Source organism: Falco biarmicus, chromosome 8 (genome assembly GCF_023638135.1).
Source record: "Falco biarmicus isolate bFalBia1 chromosome 8, bFalBia1.pri, whole genome shotgun sequence".
Taxonomy (NCBI): domain Eukaryota; kingdom Metazoa; phylum Chordata; class Aves; order Falconiformes; family Falconidae; genus Falco; species Falco biarmicus.
In genome coordinates this window covers 48,700,704-48,719,250 of record NC_079295.1, presented here as the reverse complement: position 1 = coordinate 48,719,250, position 18,547 = coordinate 48,700,704, and the positions used below count along the sequence as shown (strand labels likewise).

Sequence of the window (18,547 nt, the reverse complement as noted above, 5' to 3'; positions counted from 1 at the left end):
ATAGTTGAGGCTGCTGGCAAGAAAATTAGTAAAGATCAAACAATATTTGTGTATTTCTCTGCTTTACAGTTACATGGAAATGATGCAAGAAGTTTTTGTCGCAAACCAGCTTTACTGTCACCTTTTTTCTGTATCATTCAGTCCCACTGATGTGAATTTGACAGGTTTGGTGCGAGGTACTGACCAGCAATATCTGTTCTTTCCTTATGGCTCTCTTTGGTAATCAAGGCATATCATCTGTTCATTTTAAAATCACCATACACAGTTACTAAGAATAGGCATTCATGCTGTACCGTAATCACAGATATAGCTAGACACATTTTAGAAGTTGGTTTCAACAAAAGAGATAACCTTCTGAAAGTATCCCTTTAAGCAACATAATACGTCTTTTCAGTGCTTGTGAAGGAATGCTGCTTATTTAAAGAAGTGATTATCTAACATGAGTGTAGAAAGGCATTCTGTAGTGAATGTTTAACTACTAAAAATACAAGCTGCTTTTCATGTACAATTCTCTAACTTCTCTCAGTAATCCTTTTTTCAAAATCAAGACATCAGAAGAAAACCCCACGCAATTTCATTACTGAATCCTTTTCAATTCATTATTACTTTCAGCTATATATTTAATATCACAGAAAATATTCGTCTGATCCCTAACTGTAAAAGTAAACTACTACAGCAGGAAAACCAGCATTTCTTTTTAGAAGAGCATCAGTACCCGAGAACACACGATTCCTTACCTGAAAGCTTTCGATTTACCTGCAGAAAATGTGTCTTCTTAGCCTTAAAAAGTAGGCAAGCCTCTCACTAGCACTAATGTGGCTCCAAAAGAAGGGATAATAGGTCCTTTATATTGGAATTTTCACTGTTTATATGCAAGAAGTGTGCTGGGTCTGCTCACGTAGGAATAAATAAATTAAAAAAAAGGCAGTACAAACTGAACAGCAGCTAACATGTGAAAGTGAAAGACCTCTAGTGGTCGTAACCTGAAGTTAAAGGCGGCTGCCTTTCTCGAAGGGGTAGACAAAATGGTTGGGTACCACAAACTGCAGCTGATACTTCGGTAACGTGTGCCTTAGTTGCCGTTCTGATGTAACAGAAGTATAAAGTGAATCAGAGTTAAACAGAGAACCTGTTCAGTACCAGGTGGAAATTAAATTCTGGTCGGAGGGGCTGGTGACTCCCTTGTATCTAAACCACTAGGATGAAAAGATCCAAGTAAATCTAGAAAATTATTTTGCATGCTCCTGTACTTAATAGTCTCTTATTTTAATAAAATCCAAGTATTTAAAACAGGTTCACGTTTAAAACAACAATTATAACTTCAGCAAAATAAAAAAGCAGCAATAAGGAGGATTCTTCGCTGTCTTAAAGGGAAACTGCAAATCATTAAGCTCACTGTTAGTACTCGAGAGATAAATGTCTTTTTCACTTTCAGTGAATTACAGTGAAAACCTAGGATTATAAATAATTCTATAACTTTCAGTATTTTTACTTAGGGATTGAAAAACATAAAATATCTCCTTTTGTGGAAGTTCGAAAGAAGTTTTGAGAGTTGAAAGTAACACTATTGTACAGAAGTTTTACAGAGTTCTGTATAGCTAATTAAATGTGTTCAGAATGTAAAAAATAATTTCTTGCACTATATCTTCCTGTGGATGGTCTGTGTTTCTAGAATGATTAGACAATTTTGATGCTGGTATATTTTCTTCCTAAGAACTCCTAATGGAAGAATTCTAGACAACATCACATGCCTTTTAGAAGTCTCAAGGTAATACTGAGTTGTACTTTATATATGGTTTTCTTATCACAGCGTGTGTTTCCACACAGCGTTTCATAAATTGTGCAACGTTCTCACCAGAGTCTACCCCTTGCTAAGGGTAGTTTTTGATTGTCCTTGGTATGTTTCTTTCATCTGAGCTTGCAAAAGCTTGAATGTTATTTCAGGTTTATTCACATAAAAGGATTTATTAGTCATTCAGAGCACTTCAACTTTAGAAAGAATACAATCCAATATTTTAAGTAATCTACACATGTTGATTTCTGTCTGGTTTTCTTTCAGAGTCATTTTGTGGCATGCATGACGGCAATCTTAAACCAGATGACCAATCAGCATTATTCAGTTTACATTGAAACTTTTCAGACAAGTTCAGAACTAGTGGTGAGTACAAAATAATTCTGGAGATAAGTAGTTTGCAGTATTTTATTTCTTGTGGAAAATTCATAGTACTGTTCTGGCGTGTCTTGTCTTATTCTTCTTGGAGTGCTGTTTGTTTCTGCATGTTTTCTGCCTCTATGTCATTGTGTTGCTTCTGTCTTGTAACAGTGACTTTCGACAATAATACTGTAATCAGAAATTTGGAAAGACATAAATGTCTCTGTTGTTGACCCTAGTGCTGAGGTGATAATATAATAATAATAATTAATGGGATCTTTATGTTACAATATTCTGAGGAGAGGGAAAAAAACCCACAACAAAAAACCCCACCAAAACAAAAAAACCCGCACATACCCCCTGAAGAAAACCAACCCCACAACAAAACCAACCCTCAACTAATTGAACCTTCCCTCCCCACTTTGTACATAGTGATTAATTTCCACTTTTCGTTTTCACTATTCAGTCTATTCCTGGTCCAAATAATGTTGTATGCTAAATGCAGTAAATGCCTTATTGCTTCAGTGCATCCTTTTATGAGAGTTGTTTCTGGCATCATTTTATGATACTTGTGGTATATTCTAGCTTGTACCAGTGGTCTCTAGACCAATATTCTTGAATGTTTCAGTAGTCCTATGTCTGTCCTTTTACATTCCTGATATAACTCTGAAATAAGTCTGGGTATTGGCAAAGGTTTTGATTGCACCATCTACAGTTTGTCTATGGAGGTAATATTTTCAACTGGCAAGATTTGTCCATTTTCCTTTCTTTACTAAAGTCAAAGTGGTAGCTTTTGCAATTCTTCATGTGCTTTAGCTTACTTGAGAATGTAACAATATTTTAACATAATTTCAGCTTCCAGGCAGATTTGGTACTTGGTCCTAGAAGTTTTAGTAATCCTTAAATTACTTTAAGTTTTGCAGAGGAGAAAGAAAAGAAAAAAAAAAAAAAAAAGACATCAATATATTCAATGGGTTTTGCTGTTTTTAAAGGCATTGGTTTGCTGTCTTCTCTTTTTTTCCCCCCCCCCCCCCATACTGTAAGTATATGTCAGTGAAGATGACAAAGATTTGTTTTCAAATAGTGCTGTGGAGATCTATTCTTCACTTGGTGCTCTATGTAACATGACAAGAAAGAGTACAAACTTCACAGAGACCTGCTTGTGAGGTTTTGGTAATAGATAATGACAGCGTGGTAGTTGTTCAGACTTCTAGATGACTTGCTCAGAAGTCAAGGGTAAAGGTAAGGGTAAAACTGCCTATATGTGCTATATATGAAATAGACCTGAAATAATTGTGTTAATCTTCAAGTTCATTGTACAATCATCTCTAAATACTTCTAGGAAAATAAGTACCGTTTGTTTTGTTTGACAACTTCCTGGCAGTGCTTTCAATTTTTAATTTCAAATACTAAATTTGGACTAAATGGACTAATTAAGAAATCCTTTCTTTTTCAAATCTATTATTTTTTTATGCACAGTGAGCATATGCATTTTATGCATAGCATTTTGCTAATTAATAAAAAATTCAACAGCTTTTCTTCAAAGTACAATAACTTTTTCCGTTCATTTGTGGGTTATCTTTTCTTAAGAGCCCAATGTAATGACTTTAGCTTTCATTTGGAATCTGAGACTGTTGTTTTACAGTACTTCAGTTTCAAACTTGGGCTTACTGATGCCACCAGGAATTTGTCCATTGACTTCACTGGGAGCAAAGGGGAGCCCTCCATCTTAGTTCTTCAGTCGCAGCAGAAACATTTGAACTCTGTTGCACAGTCACGGACTTCCTGTATTTTGTTCTTCTAGGACTTCTTGATGGAAACATTCATAATGTTCAAAGATCTCATTGGAAAGAATGTTTACCCTTCAGACTGGATGGCAATGAGCATGGTGCAGAACAGGTAAAATGGGTCTGGGGGATCAGTATTCATGTTCCATGTGCTTGTGAAAAGTGACTTATTTCATATTGTACAAAAAGTTTTACCATGCAGTCTAGGATGATTATATCATTCCAGTTTGGTGGATGCTGAGCAGATCATCATGTGAAATAATTTAGTGACAACACATTAAATAGCTAGCTGCCTGTGCTTTAAGTCCACTTACAATAGAAAGGCAAGAAAAGAACTATTTAACAGTAAAGCAGAAGTACATAGTTGGTCTTCATGTTGACAGTCAACAGAAGCCCAACTGTAAAAGGCCTGTTTAATCTTAAATGTTTAGTTTCTGCACAAGGTTAGAATGTCCTCACTAATATGTCAGCAAGTTCATTGTAATGCAAAAGTTACAAACAGATTTCTTTCTGAATTGGTATGGTAGCTTCGATTACTAAAAGATTGAATGATAAAGACAAATCTTTGAGCACAACACAGTGTAGGAGGTTGGATCCACAGTGCTTACCTTAGCTCGCATAATTGAGGAAATGTATTGCTATACTACAGATGATTTGGGAGATTCATCATGAGTGATTACTTCAAACTCAGGTATATTGACTCTGCAGATCAAGACAGAACCTAAGCAAAAGTTTAAATAATCAAATTTATTGTGCTACCTATTGTTTGCTCTATGAGAGCTTGCTATTAATAAGAAATCTTTATATTATGAAATTGACTGAAGGAAATGTCTTGTGGACATAAACTGCGCAGATTGTATACCTTTACCCACAGCTATAATCTGTCTGTTTTGGTGTCACCATAAATAATGGTGGGATAAACAAAGTATTGCTTGATCTGTTAAGCCACAGGACCACTTTTGTTTTGGTGTTAGGATTGCAAGTAGCTTAAGTGAAATTCCACGTCATATAGATTTTTCTGCTGCCTGAGCTCTTTTCATTTTGTCATTTCCATATCATGTGATACTGTATTGGAAAGAAAGACGTGATCTTTGTGCACCTCCACCACTGATAATGACTTTAGACAGCTCACTTGGGCAAGCATATCACAGACTGATTCCTTCAGAGTATCTTTGAAATATTACTTTTTTCAAAAGGAAGGAGATGTTCTTCCCTTAAGGTGTGAGTTCTGTTGTTTATTATGGGTATCAGTTAGAAATTAATGTTTTTGGCAACAAGGAAAGGCTAGTATATAGTGTACAGGATGGGCTGCAAGAGGATTTATTTCCTAATAACTGTTCCCAGCCATTCTGAAGTACTAATTTTTTCTTTTTGTGTCTAGTCTATAACAGAGGAAAGCAAGGGAGAGTTGGAGTGAGAATGCAAAGTAAAATACATGGCTGCTCCAAACAGTTAGTTGATTCAATTGGTTTATTTGTGGAACTTGTGGGCAATGAAGAGTTTCCTCAGTATTTGAACATGTAGAAGTTTTACAGGCACCTGCATATGTAGAAGAAATTGAACAAAAAAGTAGCCATGAGCATGTGACCACCTTAACTTGTGTGTGTTGTTGTTTTTTTATTTGCTGGGTTTCCTCCTCTTCATACTTACTGAAGTATACTTACATACTTCATGGCTGAAAGCCTCACTGAAAGACATCAGAATTTGGGAAAAATTTAATTTCATTTATATTTTTTAATTTATTTGGATGTTACCTTCTGAATTTGGGAGCTGAATTTATTCTTGCTTTATATTCTTAAAGAAACACTTTGAGTTTACATGCTGGATTGGATTATGAATGAGTATGCTTTTTCTTTTTTGAGCAAGACTTCTGTTGGTGAGTTGGGTTTTGATCACCTATACTTGTTCACCTATACTATCATTATTTTAGTTTTATAGAAATGGCACTAACATTGAGTTTTCTAGAAGTCACAAAGAGACTAATCTGAGAACTAAGTATCGAAGATGCATAGGTTCCAATTAACTTAGAAGTCCACAGATGGTGTTTATTTGAAATGTCACAGTTATGTAACTTTACTCTTCCAGTTTTATAATTTTGAGAAGGAAAGAACAGAGGATACTTGATAAGTTGGTAACTGCCTGGAATTGTTTGGTCCCGAGGAGAAGATGAGCTAAGAAGATTTACAGCATTATGATATCAAAGTTTGATATTGAATGCATCTTTTAGCTAGGATTTAAATGGCATGCTGTTAAACAAAAAGGTTTTCTTTTCTGTGTTCCGTGATTCAAAGCAAAGATTATGGTTTTAGTGGGTAGTGATGATGGCAGTGAGGACACAAGTGCCTAAACTTCACTTTCTGTCACTCATGTCCACTCATGTTCATGCAGAGAGATCACTAACCCCTCTTCTGAGGTGGGCAGATGCTGGTGGATGTGTTCATTCCAGGTAAAAATTTCTAAATTATAGTAGTTTTGCCCAACTTGTTTCTCTGTCTGAGACAGTCTTCAGCCTGTAAAGGTAAAATCCAATTCAGTGCACATTCTTACGTTGCTGCTGCTGCAGTTTGCAATTATTTTTAATGTAGCAAGGAATACTCTCAAAAAATATCAGTTTAGTACTGAAGTAACCCAGCAGTCTTCTATTGCATGTAAGCCTATCAAACCTTTCATATGTAGAACTGTTTCTCTTATCTGGACAGTGCTGTTAACATCTGCGTTATGCACAAGTGTAGGATTTTTTTTATTCTATGGGGGAAGGGGAATTTCAGTCCTTGTTCAAAGAATATGCCTTTGGGGCTTGGGGGTGGTGATATGTATGTTGCCTCAGTTACTGACAACAGAAATCCCTTTGTGGTACTGTACATTTGTTGATAATGGCTCCTAATGAGTCTAAACTTTGTGGGATAATTTGGTCCAGGCAGGCTCTGTGCTCTAAACCTTATCCTGCCTGGGACAAATGAAATGAAAATATTTAAAGAACAAAGTCAGCACTAAAATGGAAAGGTTTAGAAGCTATTTAACAGTGCTTCTGTAAACACATTGCTTACCTAAATTGACTTGGCACTGTTTATAAGCTTTGATTGTGTTGCTGTTCCCAAGTTTACATAAGGAAATGAGTTATTGATCTTACTTTCATGTCTTAATTTTATGTTATATCAACAACTGAGAGGGGAAATTTTGGTTATTAGTCTTTATAGAAATTTGGGTTGGTTTTTTTTTTTTTGTTTGCTTGGGGTTTTTTGAGGGGGCTGGCATTCTATGAAATAAATCAAAGACTGATTTAGATTTCTGGGTTTATTTTATTAACATGCCATAATCCAAACCAGAGAAGTAGCAGAGAAAAAGTCACAAGGGATCAGACTGGGGTCTCTTATAATAATGAGAGAAAAAAATTAAAAAAACTAAACCACCCACAACCAAACAAAACCTGCACAAATTGCTAATGCAGCTAAGGTTTTGCATTCTTAATTCACCTGTTCTGAGCAGGAGGTTACATGCAGGCCTTTTTATGCCCTGAAGGAGGTATTTTACCTTAAGTCTTCCCCTTCTGAATTTGTAAAAATATTGGTTAGAGGCTGTAAGGCATGCCTATTGTGTAACCTAGCCAATGGCAGAATGTAGTTGGTACTTCTTCCCTACGGGCATTCAACAAAGCCTGACAGTTTTCCCCAGATAATCTCTTGTATTTTGTGCCTAGCAAGGAAAGTGGGCATTGGAGGAATATTGCTGTAGGATATACCGCAGTACAGAAATGCAAAATCAGAGTACATTTACTTAGAGGCAGAGGAAAGGGATGAGCATAACTAGTACTGCAAGTTTAATCCTGTTTGTGGGTAAAAGGTATTCCTAATAAGCAGGACACTCTAATTGCTCTTATACATAAACAAAGACAGACAGTGCATGTAGGATATTGGGGATATTTCTACTAAATGTTAGAAGTCTGGGAAAAATGAGAGAATGACTGCTTATAAGGTCCAAAGGAACAGAGAACAGACACATTCATGTCCAGGACAAACTGGTAGGTGAGTTGAAAGAATGGGGGTAGAAGCTGAATTGACTAAACTTAGTAAAGTGTTGCCTGTAGCAGGCTGAAATTATTTAACTCAAATACTTTAAATTACTATTATAAATAACATGCTGTTTGCTCTCAAAGCATGTTCTGATTCCCAAAGCCCATTTGGAGGAGGCAGAAGCTTTGTGTGCTAGACCCATTGAACTGGGACTATTCTATTAGCGACTGAGAATCAAAACGGGGGAATGAACTACTTTTGCCCCTGCCCCCTCCATTAACAGTAAGATGCAAAGAACACTTTTTTGTGGCGTGCTAGGTGGGGCAGAATGCTTTGGGAAATTGTAAAATCCTCACTGAGATCATGAGCGTATAATATCTGAGTTATTTTTGTGATCCTCCATGGTAGATTTAATTAACTTTTGTTCTAATGAAGGTTGCTTACTGCACACTTCTTACTAGTTGCTACTGCTTATATGTGCACTTTATTCCACTTACGGGACTTAGACTATTGGCTATTATCTTATTAAAAGCAGTAATTCCTGGGTACATGGCATTTGTGGGGAAATGCTTTGCTGGTTTAGGTAATACCATGTAGTCTGCTTCTTTCTCAGCTGTTCAAAATTTTAATTTAGAGGCACATAATTCCTGCCAGGAAATTTTTGTACATTATTGTCAACATAAAGTGCATAGGGAGTCAGATTTGCTGAATAGAAGAAATGGTTAGTGGGGTTAGCAACTAAAGGGAAAGTACTCACAGCCCTTCCTTCTGTTCCTCTGGGCTTTGAAATGGTAATTGCTTAGATAGAGTTTCAAATTACTTGATCTTTTCATAATTAGCAGCTGGAATCAGTTTTGGTTGGTGTTGGGTCTCAAGTGGCTTAGTAAGCACTTTATTGTTTGGGTGTCCATCTGAGCTGTTTTTTGAATCTTGTTGACATTATATTTAGGCATTTTAAAACAAAAGGAAACAGTATTTCCCAGTACGTTTCAAGGTCAGATCCTGTTTGCTGAAAAACTAATGTGAGATAACACTGTAGGGTATTTTCTAACACCATTGGTTAGGCTTTTTCTAAAATGTTTTCATTACCTGTATATCTGAGTGTTTTCAGACATCTGTCGGAGTCAAGTGTTCCCCAGCCCTTTTTAAGCCTAACTTGAAAGGTTTAGCGCTGCAGGTATTTGGCAAAAGAGCTGGAAATGTTGCCAATTTTCTTTCATTATCCATACTCGAAATAGCTACTTATTGGCTGAGGAACTGCTTTGTAACACCCTCAAGACCTGGTTCTCATGTAGCTCACGTGTTAGAATGGCATTATCAGTTCAGCAAAATCTCATTATGGCTTCAAATCAGTGCCACCTGCATCCCCAAGCACCTCACCATCTCTCAGAGTGCCAGGAACTGTAGATCCTGTTGGTAATATTAGGCCAGCCAGCAAAATGAGGCAGAATAAGTTCCTGTTTGTCACCTAGCAAGGGACTGTTGGGGATTTCTTAAGAGAAGGACCATAGGGATTCCATACCTGAGTTTTTTTCATAGATCATGAATGACTCTGTTAAACACGACTTCTGAAAAACATGTTTTCCACGCTACACATATGCATATTTCTGCACAACTCTGCCTTTGAATCCCAAAAGTCTTTTCAGAAGTGGCTGCTTGTAGTATTAGTCTGGTGAAATTCAACAAAATGTTGCTTTGTGCATTCTGAGGAGATGGCATTTTGGAATTTGTAGTCTCAATCTTTTAGTAAGCGCACATAACAAATTCAGTGGCTGTTGGACTGCTTTTTCTTTTAAGCTTTCTGAAGAGAAAACCTGAACAGCTGGTAGTCACAATTTAAGTGTGTTTTCCAAGAATGGTGTTTATAATAGTGTTTGGAAGAGAAAAGCGAAACAAAACACAGTTGGCAGCAAGTAGGAAAACGTGCCTTTTTCAAGCAAGAAGCTTAAGTATTTATGGGAGAGATGTTACAAACTATATTGTTACTACCAACTTGCTAGATTTCATAGTATCACAGAATATCTCAAGTTGGAAGGAAGAAAAAACCCCAAATTAATCAAAATATTAGAACTGCTGCTCAGTGTTCCATCTATGTGTTGCTGGAAATGAAAGTTTGCAATATTTTCCTTATTTTAGAAATATTTGATATTTTGGTATATGTATTGATGTCAGTAGGTATTGTGACTGTTCACAGACACTAACGGATCTGACTATATTCAAGGTGCACAAATTCAACTGATGAGTGTGCAGTAATATGGTGTTCAATTTGTAACAATTGTGATGTTAAAATCAAGAATACCATTTTAATTATGAAAATAGGAAACAAAATCCTCCTTAACTTTTAATTCTTTGATTATTAATATGAAGTGGCTCTGCTGTCATAGGAAATGTAGAAGAAAACTCAGTTTTACTCTATCCAGCTATGCTTTAACAGTTTGCATAAAACATTGCCTGGCTCATTCTTTGTCTTGCAGAGAATAAAAAAAAAGAGGTGTGTATTTATTTATTTATTCCAAAGAGGGGAAAAAATAAAATACACATAGTTTAGGTTAGTTTTACTCTTGTTTTTCAAAGATGTATGGAGACTTTAGATTCTAAGGTTGGATGATGGTGTTGTGGTTTATTTGGCACAAATAAGGGAGAATTTAGATGGCTGATCTGTTGTATACAGCTGACTTCTGCCTTTGATCTCCCTTTCCTCTGGCAACTTTTGACTGGCCTTGGCATACTTGACAGAAATGCAGTTGTTTTTCTTAAGGGCTTGAATTTTCAGGGGGTCGGAATGCATTTACACCTAGGCTTATGGCATATTGTGGAACTTTAATTTTAATATATGGAGAAGTATTTAAGTATAAATGCCTGATGAAAATATTATTTTACGCATGTGTGCACAAGAGGGTAAATGAACTATTATAACAAGTTCAAACAGTTTGTATTGTTCAGTCATTGCATTAATAGTGTGATAAAAAGATGTGTCCTTGGACAGTTTGTGTTTGCTATGAGTCTGAAAGCGTCCTTGCTGAAATGCAATTTCCCTGTTAATATTAAGTCCCTTTCAGAGGCAAAGGACGTTTTATTTATTTATTTTCTTGGTGGAGTATTTGGTATTCAGTGTCTCAGTATTCTCAAATTTTTATCTCCTCTCCATTAAATCTAGGTAACTCTGTTTCCTCATCATCTTTTCCAGTCCCTACAGAAGTCAGTGTTTGTAATAGGGCAAATGGCATAAGATTCGTCCTGGGAAAATGGAATAAGGCAGATAAAGAGAAGAGGCAGTTGTTTCACTGTGGGTTGTAAATTTACTTCCATGGAGAGTTAACGCTTCCAGCTGTGGCTGCTATGTCTGACTGAGTCATTTAATGCTTTGCTGTCAGTTCTAAGCCTAGCAGAGGGCATCTCTTCCATCTGTAGGTGTTCGAGTCTCGTTGTGCCTGATGTAACCCCACTTTCCAATCACTTGCATCTTTCCAGCACCAAATACTGCAAGATGTTTATTCTGCACTAACTCTGCATGTTGCTGGTTGTTACCCATGTTGTGGAATTATCTGCTTACCAAGAATCTAAACACTTAATAATGTGGTGACTGCAGCAGGTCATCTGCTCAGCAAGATGGGCTGTTGCATATCACGGTCTTGGTACACAATGGATGCCTATTACGTTTTGATTGCAGGCGTTTAGTCTTTTATCTAAAATGCAGAGAGAAAACATGCTGTGAGGTATCCCTTTCCCACTCCCACTGCAGAGGATCTTGTCTTTCTTGGTATCAGCTGCTAGGATGCTTTTACCTCTAGAGTATAAGGTCTCCTGAACTAAAAGTAAAGTATTCACTGGAGAGAACAGCTCAACACAGCAAACCAACTTGTTTGATGTTTTCAGAACATCAGTCAGATAAACTGTTATTTTTCCAGATACAGCTTTGACTTGCATACAGAAATCTGTAAGGACCTTTGCTATGTGGCTCATTATGAAAAAAATTTTGTTTGTTTTCAGGCATTGTAATTTTAGTAAAACATTTGAGGATTAAGACAAAGAGTAGTATTTTCCACTCTGTAGAGCATACATGCAAACAAATAAAAAAAAAAAAGAGCAGATTACCCACATAAATTGCTTTAAATATGTCACTACAGAAAAGGCTGAAAATATAAATTCAGGATTCATTATTTTTTATCAGATGTTATAAATGTTATTGAGCATTCTTTCTGTGTTTTCCTTCCTTATGAGTAGCTTTGGCCAACATTTCATATCTTAAGAGATTTTCAGGGAATTAAATATATACAGTATTATCATATGTAACAGTATTTTAAACACTTATTTTTATACTTTTAAACAGCAACATCACAAAATAACACTGCTGGTATATTATGCATTTGCTGTATAATGATCTTTTTTAAAAGTCATTATCTGCTGATTCAATGCAACTTATTCTGTGTTGATACAGTTTTGGCTCTACATACATAATAAACCCCAATGAGCAGCAATTTGACAAAAGCCAGATGCATCTTTGTCTGTACCTGTAATTATAGATCGTATTCTAAGCTTCATAAAAAGCTAGGCTTCCTTAAAAGTAAAGTAATTATGTAGTCTAGACAAAAGGTATTAACTTGCTAAATATTTTTAACAAGAATATCTAGAAAATCAAAAGTACATGTAGTATGTTAAAATATAATGCAGGTATAGGGAAGGAATTTCAAATACAGAAAGCTTATGTAATGGGGGAAAGAAAAAGCAAGCCCAAATACTACATTTTACCTTTAAAGCTTTATGGTGAGATTCTGAATAAAATACAGAGCCACTTAAAAACCAAACCAAAACAAAAACAAACAAACAAACACAAAACAAATAAAAAAAGAAACAAACCCTGAGACAGCATTATCCACGGGGTTATCAATTAGTTTCATGTACTTCTCCAATTTAAATCCTTTGATATATGAAATAGTAAAAGTATGTCTAGAAATACATCCTAGAAACATCCATGAAAATATGTTTACCAAAGTATCAGCTCCTCAGCATTCTTAGGTATATACAGATGAAGACAAAATGATAGGTACAAATATTACAGTAAGGGTAAATTAGTGTCAACAGATGAAAACCAAAAATCAGTGGAAGAATGGGGAAGTAATTTTGCAATATCAGTTCAAACGTCCTTCAAAAGTGAAGGCCATGAGAGTTTTTATTAGTACACGGCATCCTGATATAGCCATGTTAGGTCACTACATTCATGTACACCAGTTGGGTTTCAGTTTTGTATCTTATTCCCTTGATCTAGCACTAAAGGCACAATGCGGTTTTTAATTTTTATTTTTTTAATTCATAATATTTCTACTGTGCAAACAATAAGCTGAAATGCACAAAGAAGGAGAATAGACTGAAAAGAGAAGATACAACATATGGAAAGTTACTGAAAATACCTTTCAAACCAAGTTACTCGTATCACAGTCCATTATGACAGCTTTCTATACAATTTGTTTCAAGCAATGAAGTTTCTTAAAGCATGCTAAACATCCCATTTTCAAAAGTTTGGCATAATTCTGTACCAAATACACAATTTTGAGAATGTATTCTGATTCCTTAAATGGGAGATAAGCAGTCTTTAAAACATGTTTTAGGTAGATGCTGAAGGAAAAGCTACATATAAAGAGACTGTTGGCAAAGTCAAGCTCTCAAATGGAAACTTGACTTGTATAGCATCAAAGCAATTGCTCATTCTTGTCTTCTTCTAGATGTTGCATTTGTACAGCTGTCAAATTAGCTCTAATACATTACAGTATGTATTATTTTTGTATGCCTGCCATAGCTATTCGAGACAAATTTTCAAATAATACTAATAAAGAAAATGAATTGTACATAATAAACAATTTATAACTGAGACAAGAGAAGCTGGTTAGCAGTTATTTTCTGACCATGCTGTTAGGATAAACTCTCTGCCTCTACGCTGAAAAAGAATTCCGGAAAATAACAATTGCTTTATCATTAGAATTCAATCTGAATGATACAAAAAAATATTCTTCAGTCTGTAGTGATACTGAATTGACACAAGGCAGAAATATGATTAAATTATACTACTTTCTTTGTACCACTGGCCATATTTTTCCAGTTACCATAGGAGTGGATTGCTTCCTAAGTGTTGCCATTATTGTGCTCTTAATAACTAGGTTTCACATAGCTACAAGGTTTCCATCTTGCATTGCCCTTCATTTTTAAATCAATGATAGCTTGCCACGTTATTAGGAGATAATTTCTGCCATTGCTTTGTAAAGATTTTCGTTATTATCTTTTCACTTATTTTCTCAGGTTTTCTCCTGCTGTTCTATTTTTGTCACTGAACTAGTAAATGTGTATTTCTAATCTCTTCTGTCACACTGATTGCTTGTCCTCTCTTCTGGGTATTTTATATCTTCCAGGTTTAGTTTATAATCACTGATCACTGTTTCAGTCATTGACAGTGATTGGCGTTTGGGATTGGGTCTGACCCACTTTGCTAGTCTCCTCTTTATTTAACATGCTGCCTCCTAGCTCTGCACACAAGAAGGAAGAGGAAGGATGACAGAAGCTTACAAGAGAATCAGTTGACTTCAGCTGCATTTCCTTAGTGCTTGCTTCACATTGAAATACCTATCAGGAGTCTTCTGCAAAGCATTTTATGAGGATGCTACTATCAAATCAACATAAATTATGTGGGAGTATTATTTTGGCTCTGCTATTCCCTGCTCCAGATTTCGTATAATTGGCACACTGGCAAGATCATCTCTATTGGAACGCAGAAAATATCTTCAAAATAATAATCAATGCATCTCCTAGGCTTTGAATGAGCTCCCCTCATACATTTCACATCTGCTGAAGTAGAGGGTTCACTGAGGAAAGTGCTGATTGATCAGCCTTTGGGGATAACAAAAAAAAAAGCCTGCCAAAGGGAAGCTGGTGTAACTGCTTACTTGAATTTGTGGACCAAATTGTCCGAAGGAAAAGCACGTAGGGTTTGTGGGAAGGAGTTCTGAGTTTTAAAAACTGTCATAGTTTTTCAGATGTGATTTTAAAACAACATATAATCCAGCATTTTAATGGTTTCTTTCAGTAAGAGCTTTCACAACTGCATAGGAAATAATATTATTTTAAAGCTTATCTCTATTTTCTGTGTCTGATTCTTCAGTAGAATTTAGTATTTGATTAATTTTTTCCACCTGTCATTACATCAGTGTAATCACAACGTTAGAACAGATGGCAAATGTGAGTTTGAGTTGATGCTTATAAATACCCAAGTGAATTAATTCAGCCTTTAGGTTGCTATCTGGGTTACTCATCTCAAAGTTGAAGAACTGAACTTCCAGATTTGAGAGCCTTGTGAGCTTGAAAAGACATTGAAGGGCATCTTGTTGCTGTTGTACCACTGATTTAAAAGAATTCATGTGTTAAGAGTCTAAGGAAAGCTCAATTCATTATTTTGGGCAGGTTTATAATTTAGTCACCTTTCTTAAAATTAAGTTGTGGACCCAGAATTGTTTTATGTCTGAAACTAGGCACAGAAAAAGACCAAAATCCACCTAAAAACAGGCAATGCCAATTTAAGTTTTTCAGGGGGGTTGAGGATTTTGGGGTTTTGTTTTGCCTTGTTTGTTTTTTGTTTTTACTGCAATCATCTCTTTGTTTTATGCTGCAAGGAGCTGATGCACTAATTCTAACTTCTTTACTAAAAATAACGTGGAGTTCCAGATCTATATTTTAGGTTTATCACCTATTTGCACTTCAAAAGCAAGGACAATGTGGAGACCTATTTTACTGTTAAATAGAGTCATCATCTCCTAAGGAATAGCCTTGAAATCCTACTTTGATTAACAGCATGTTGTTTATGACTACAGTTTTTTCTTTGTTCCCTTAGCCCCTCTCCTGTATTTTGTTTGAGGGAGAATCAGTTTGAAGTCAAATTTTTATCTTGAGGTGACACATAAATTTTCAGTTGTCTGTTTTAAATTATTTATCTATGTTACTTAAGGTATTGTTCTATCCCTATTTAGAACATACATCCAAGTATTTGAAATGAAGTACAGTTGCACAGGATTCTGTTTAGTTAGGCATTCTTTCAAAGCCAAAATTTGAAAGAAATTTCTCTGACAATACGATAAATCGAAGCAGAAGCAGCAGGAAATCTGGAAAGGTAAAGGAGATAGCAGCAGTTGAACCATGGTAATTCTGTTGCTGTCCTAAGCCAGACCCTTGCCTTTTTATGCCCGGATTAAGCCCAGAGACTTTGGTCTTTGATGATCATCCATAAATCTTCAAGCCCAAGAGATTAGTATGAACTGTAAATTAGAAGCATCCGTCCTCATAAACTGAGGAAATACAAGGGAAATCATCGTAGGTATAAACATTTCAACTATTTTAGATCACAAACTGACGAGAAATTAATTCCATATTAAGTAAAAGGAAAGTTATCTAAAAGAACACATTCGTACCCCTATGTGATGATGAAAATTAAGGGAAAATGTGACAAGACAAAAAAGTTAAACAGAAAAACCGCCAAATTACATTATCTGTATGCAACATCAGGATCCTGTCCTTTGGTCACCCCATATCAGTCTAAACTGAGCAGCAATCCTGAAGTGCAGAGGAAAGGTAAGCTCCAATGACCTGTTCTACGAGCAAGGGAAATTAAGTTATATTACAGTGTGACAAGATAACTCCTTTCAGTAATTTTTCTCAATAACTTCAGAATTCAGACAGTTTGTATTGTGTTTCTCTGAGCTGTTCTGGGGCACTCTTTTGCCATCTTTTTTCTACCCACATCTTATCCATTATCTCAGTTAGAATTGATAACTGAATAATTGTGTAAGGAATGATGACTTCTCTAGTCAAATGACTTTAACTCTCTCCTCTTGGATCAATGTTTAGCTCTTTAAATGGGAATATGCTGTCAGTAATCATTAAAATGATATTTTTCTCTTCCTTTCATCAAAATCTCTCAGTGTTTTATAAATATCTGTTCAGCTTTGTACTTGTGGCTAGTTAATTAATACCCCTTTTCACTGAAAGGGGAGACTGAGGCATATAGGAATGAAATCATTTAGTCAGGACATCATGGCATGGGCAGGAGCCAGGAATAGCATTCAAGCTATTGCCTGAGTGACTTCCAGTGACAGAAATAGATACACCCTTTAGGCAAAATACAAATGCATGAAACTATTTGGAACTTGACAGCCTGGAAGTATTGCGTGCTTCCTGTAAATATATCATTCGACTATGTCAGATAAAAATATCTGTAAAAATAAAAAGGATATTCACATAAGTTAGCTTATATATAACCATATTGTATAGAACCCTGTAAATATTTTTAATTTTATCAGTGATTTTTACTGGACATTATGTACCTCAGTATTTCTCAGGTGTCCTTGGGGCTTTTTCTGTACAGCTAATGTTAAACTAGAAGCTCTTCACAAAAACTTTAAAACAACGATACCGACATACACAAGTATGTCCATATCATGAAATAGATTTGCACTAATAAATTTCATGTGTGTGTTATAATTATTTCTACTGTATCTTGCATGGTATTTCTGTGCTAAAAGACAAGGTACCTAAAAGCGTGAGGGTGTTTTAATGTAAGATGAATTATCAGCACCATACCGGATTCTGCCCAAACAGCATTTTTAGGTGACACGTTGCACTGCGTGCTGGAGTAGTGTGTAAATACACAGAAGTTTGAAAATAAAAAAAGCTTCAAAAATGGAGGACACCCCCTCCCACTCCAGGAAAGGAATTTCCGAGTGAAGGGAAATGCTACTATATGAAAGCTAGAGCTGAAAAACTTGATTACATGAATTGGCAAGAAATATACTTGGTAAATCAAAGAAGCATCTACAGCAATGTAGTTCTTCAGAAAAGATGATGTTGAAAAGGCCTTGACCCAAAACTCCTACTCAGAAGAGTAATGGGGATGCTGACAGACAGAATAACCTGTGGGTGTCCGTGATTCTGCCTAGCTGTGTATTTTTTTGTGTGCTGTCTGATGTAGACCATCCTTTTTAGAATCCCCTTTTTTTTGCCAGATATTAAACTGTTTGTGTCAAGCATCAGGCAGTCTTGTAGAGATAAATGTACCCATACAAGTAAAGTGTTACGGAAGAATGTGTTTATTTTCTTGTGGGTAGTGTGGGGCAGCATTTTCCAGAATAAGACCTGATCACATAAAAGGCTGAAAAGGAAGTACAACAGCCTGTTCAGGCCAACAGAGGTGACAATTGCAGTGGATTCACAGGGTGATTCTATGATTATACAGAGGTGGTTTAGGAGAGTGGTGATAACCTGCAAGAACTGTATGGAGCATAACTAGGTTTCTTGAACTTGAGGTGATTTGATGACACTCAGATCAGACCCTTAATCCATCTGGCAGGATTAGCTGAGCTATTGTTTAAAAATTTGATCAGACTATGCCCTAGGCTATTGGAAAGAAACTCATCCAAATGTGTGGGATGATGCAGTAGGGTAGCACAGCATCCTTAGAAGTCTGTTACCCTCCAATGCCACAGTTACTGTGGTAGCTGAAAACGTGGTATCCTTTGGATCACATTAAAAAAAAAAAAAAGGGACTTTGCAAGATGTAACACCAT

General features: G+C 36.0%; 2 protein-coding genes across 4 annotated transcripts in view; one reads left to right on the top strand and one right to left on the bottom strand.

Annotated features, from left to right (window-relative positions):
* INSYN2B (inhibitory synaptic factor family member 2B) overlaps positions 1 to 933 on the bottom strand; it is a 44,922-nt gene extending 43,989 nt beyond the window's left edge. Inside the window, exon 1 of the mRNA XM_056348608.1 lies at positions 738 to 933. The gene's annotated coding sequence lies outside the window, so the exon portion shown is untranslated. The remainder of the gene's footprint in view (positions 1 to 737) is intronic.
* The window catches only part of DOCK2 (dedicator of cytokinesis 2), a 197,751-nt gene that overhangs the window by 118,108 nt on the left and 61,096 nt on the right, over positions 1 to 18,547 (top strand). For all 3 annotated transcript variants that reach the window (XM_056348606.1, XM_056348605.1, XM_056348607.1), the window contains exons 28-29: positions 2,060 to 2,158; positions 3,957 to 4,051. In XM_056348606.1, the coding sequence (XP_056204581.1) occupies positions 2,060 to 2,158; positions 3,957 to 4,051 (194 nt within the window). The remainder of the gene's footprint in view (positions 1 to 2,059; positions 2,159 to 3,956; positions 4,052 to 18,547) is intronic.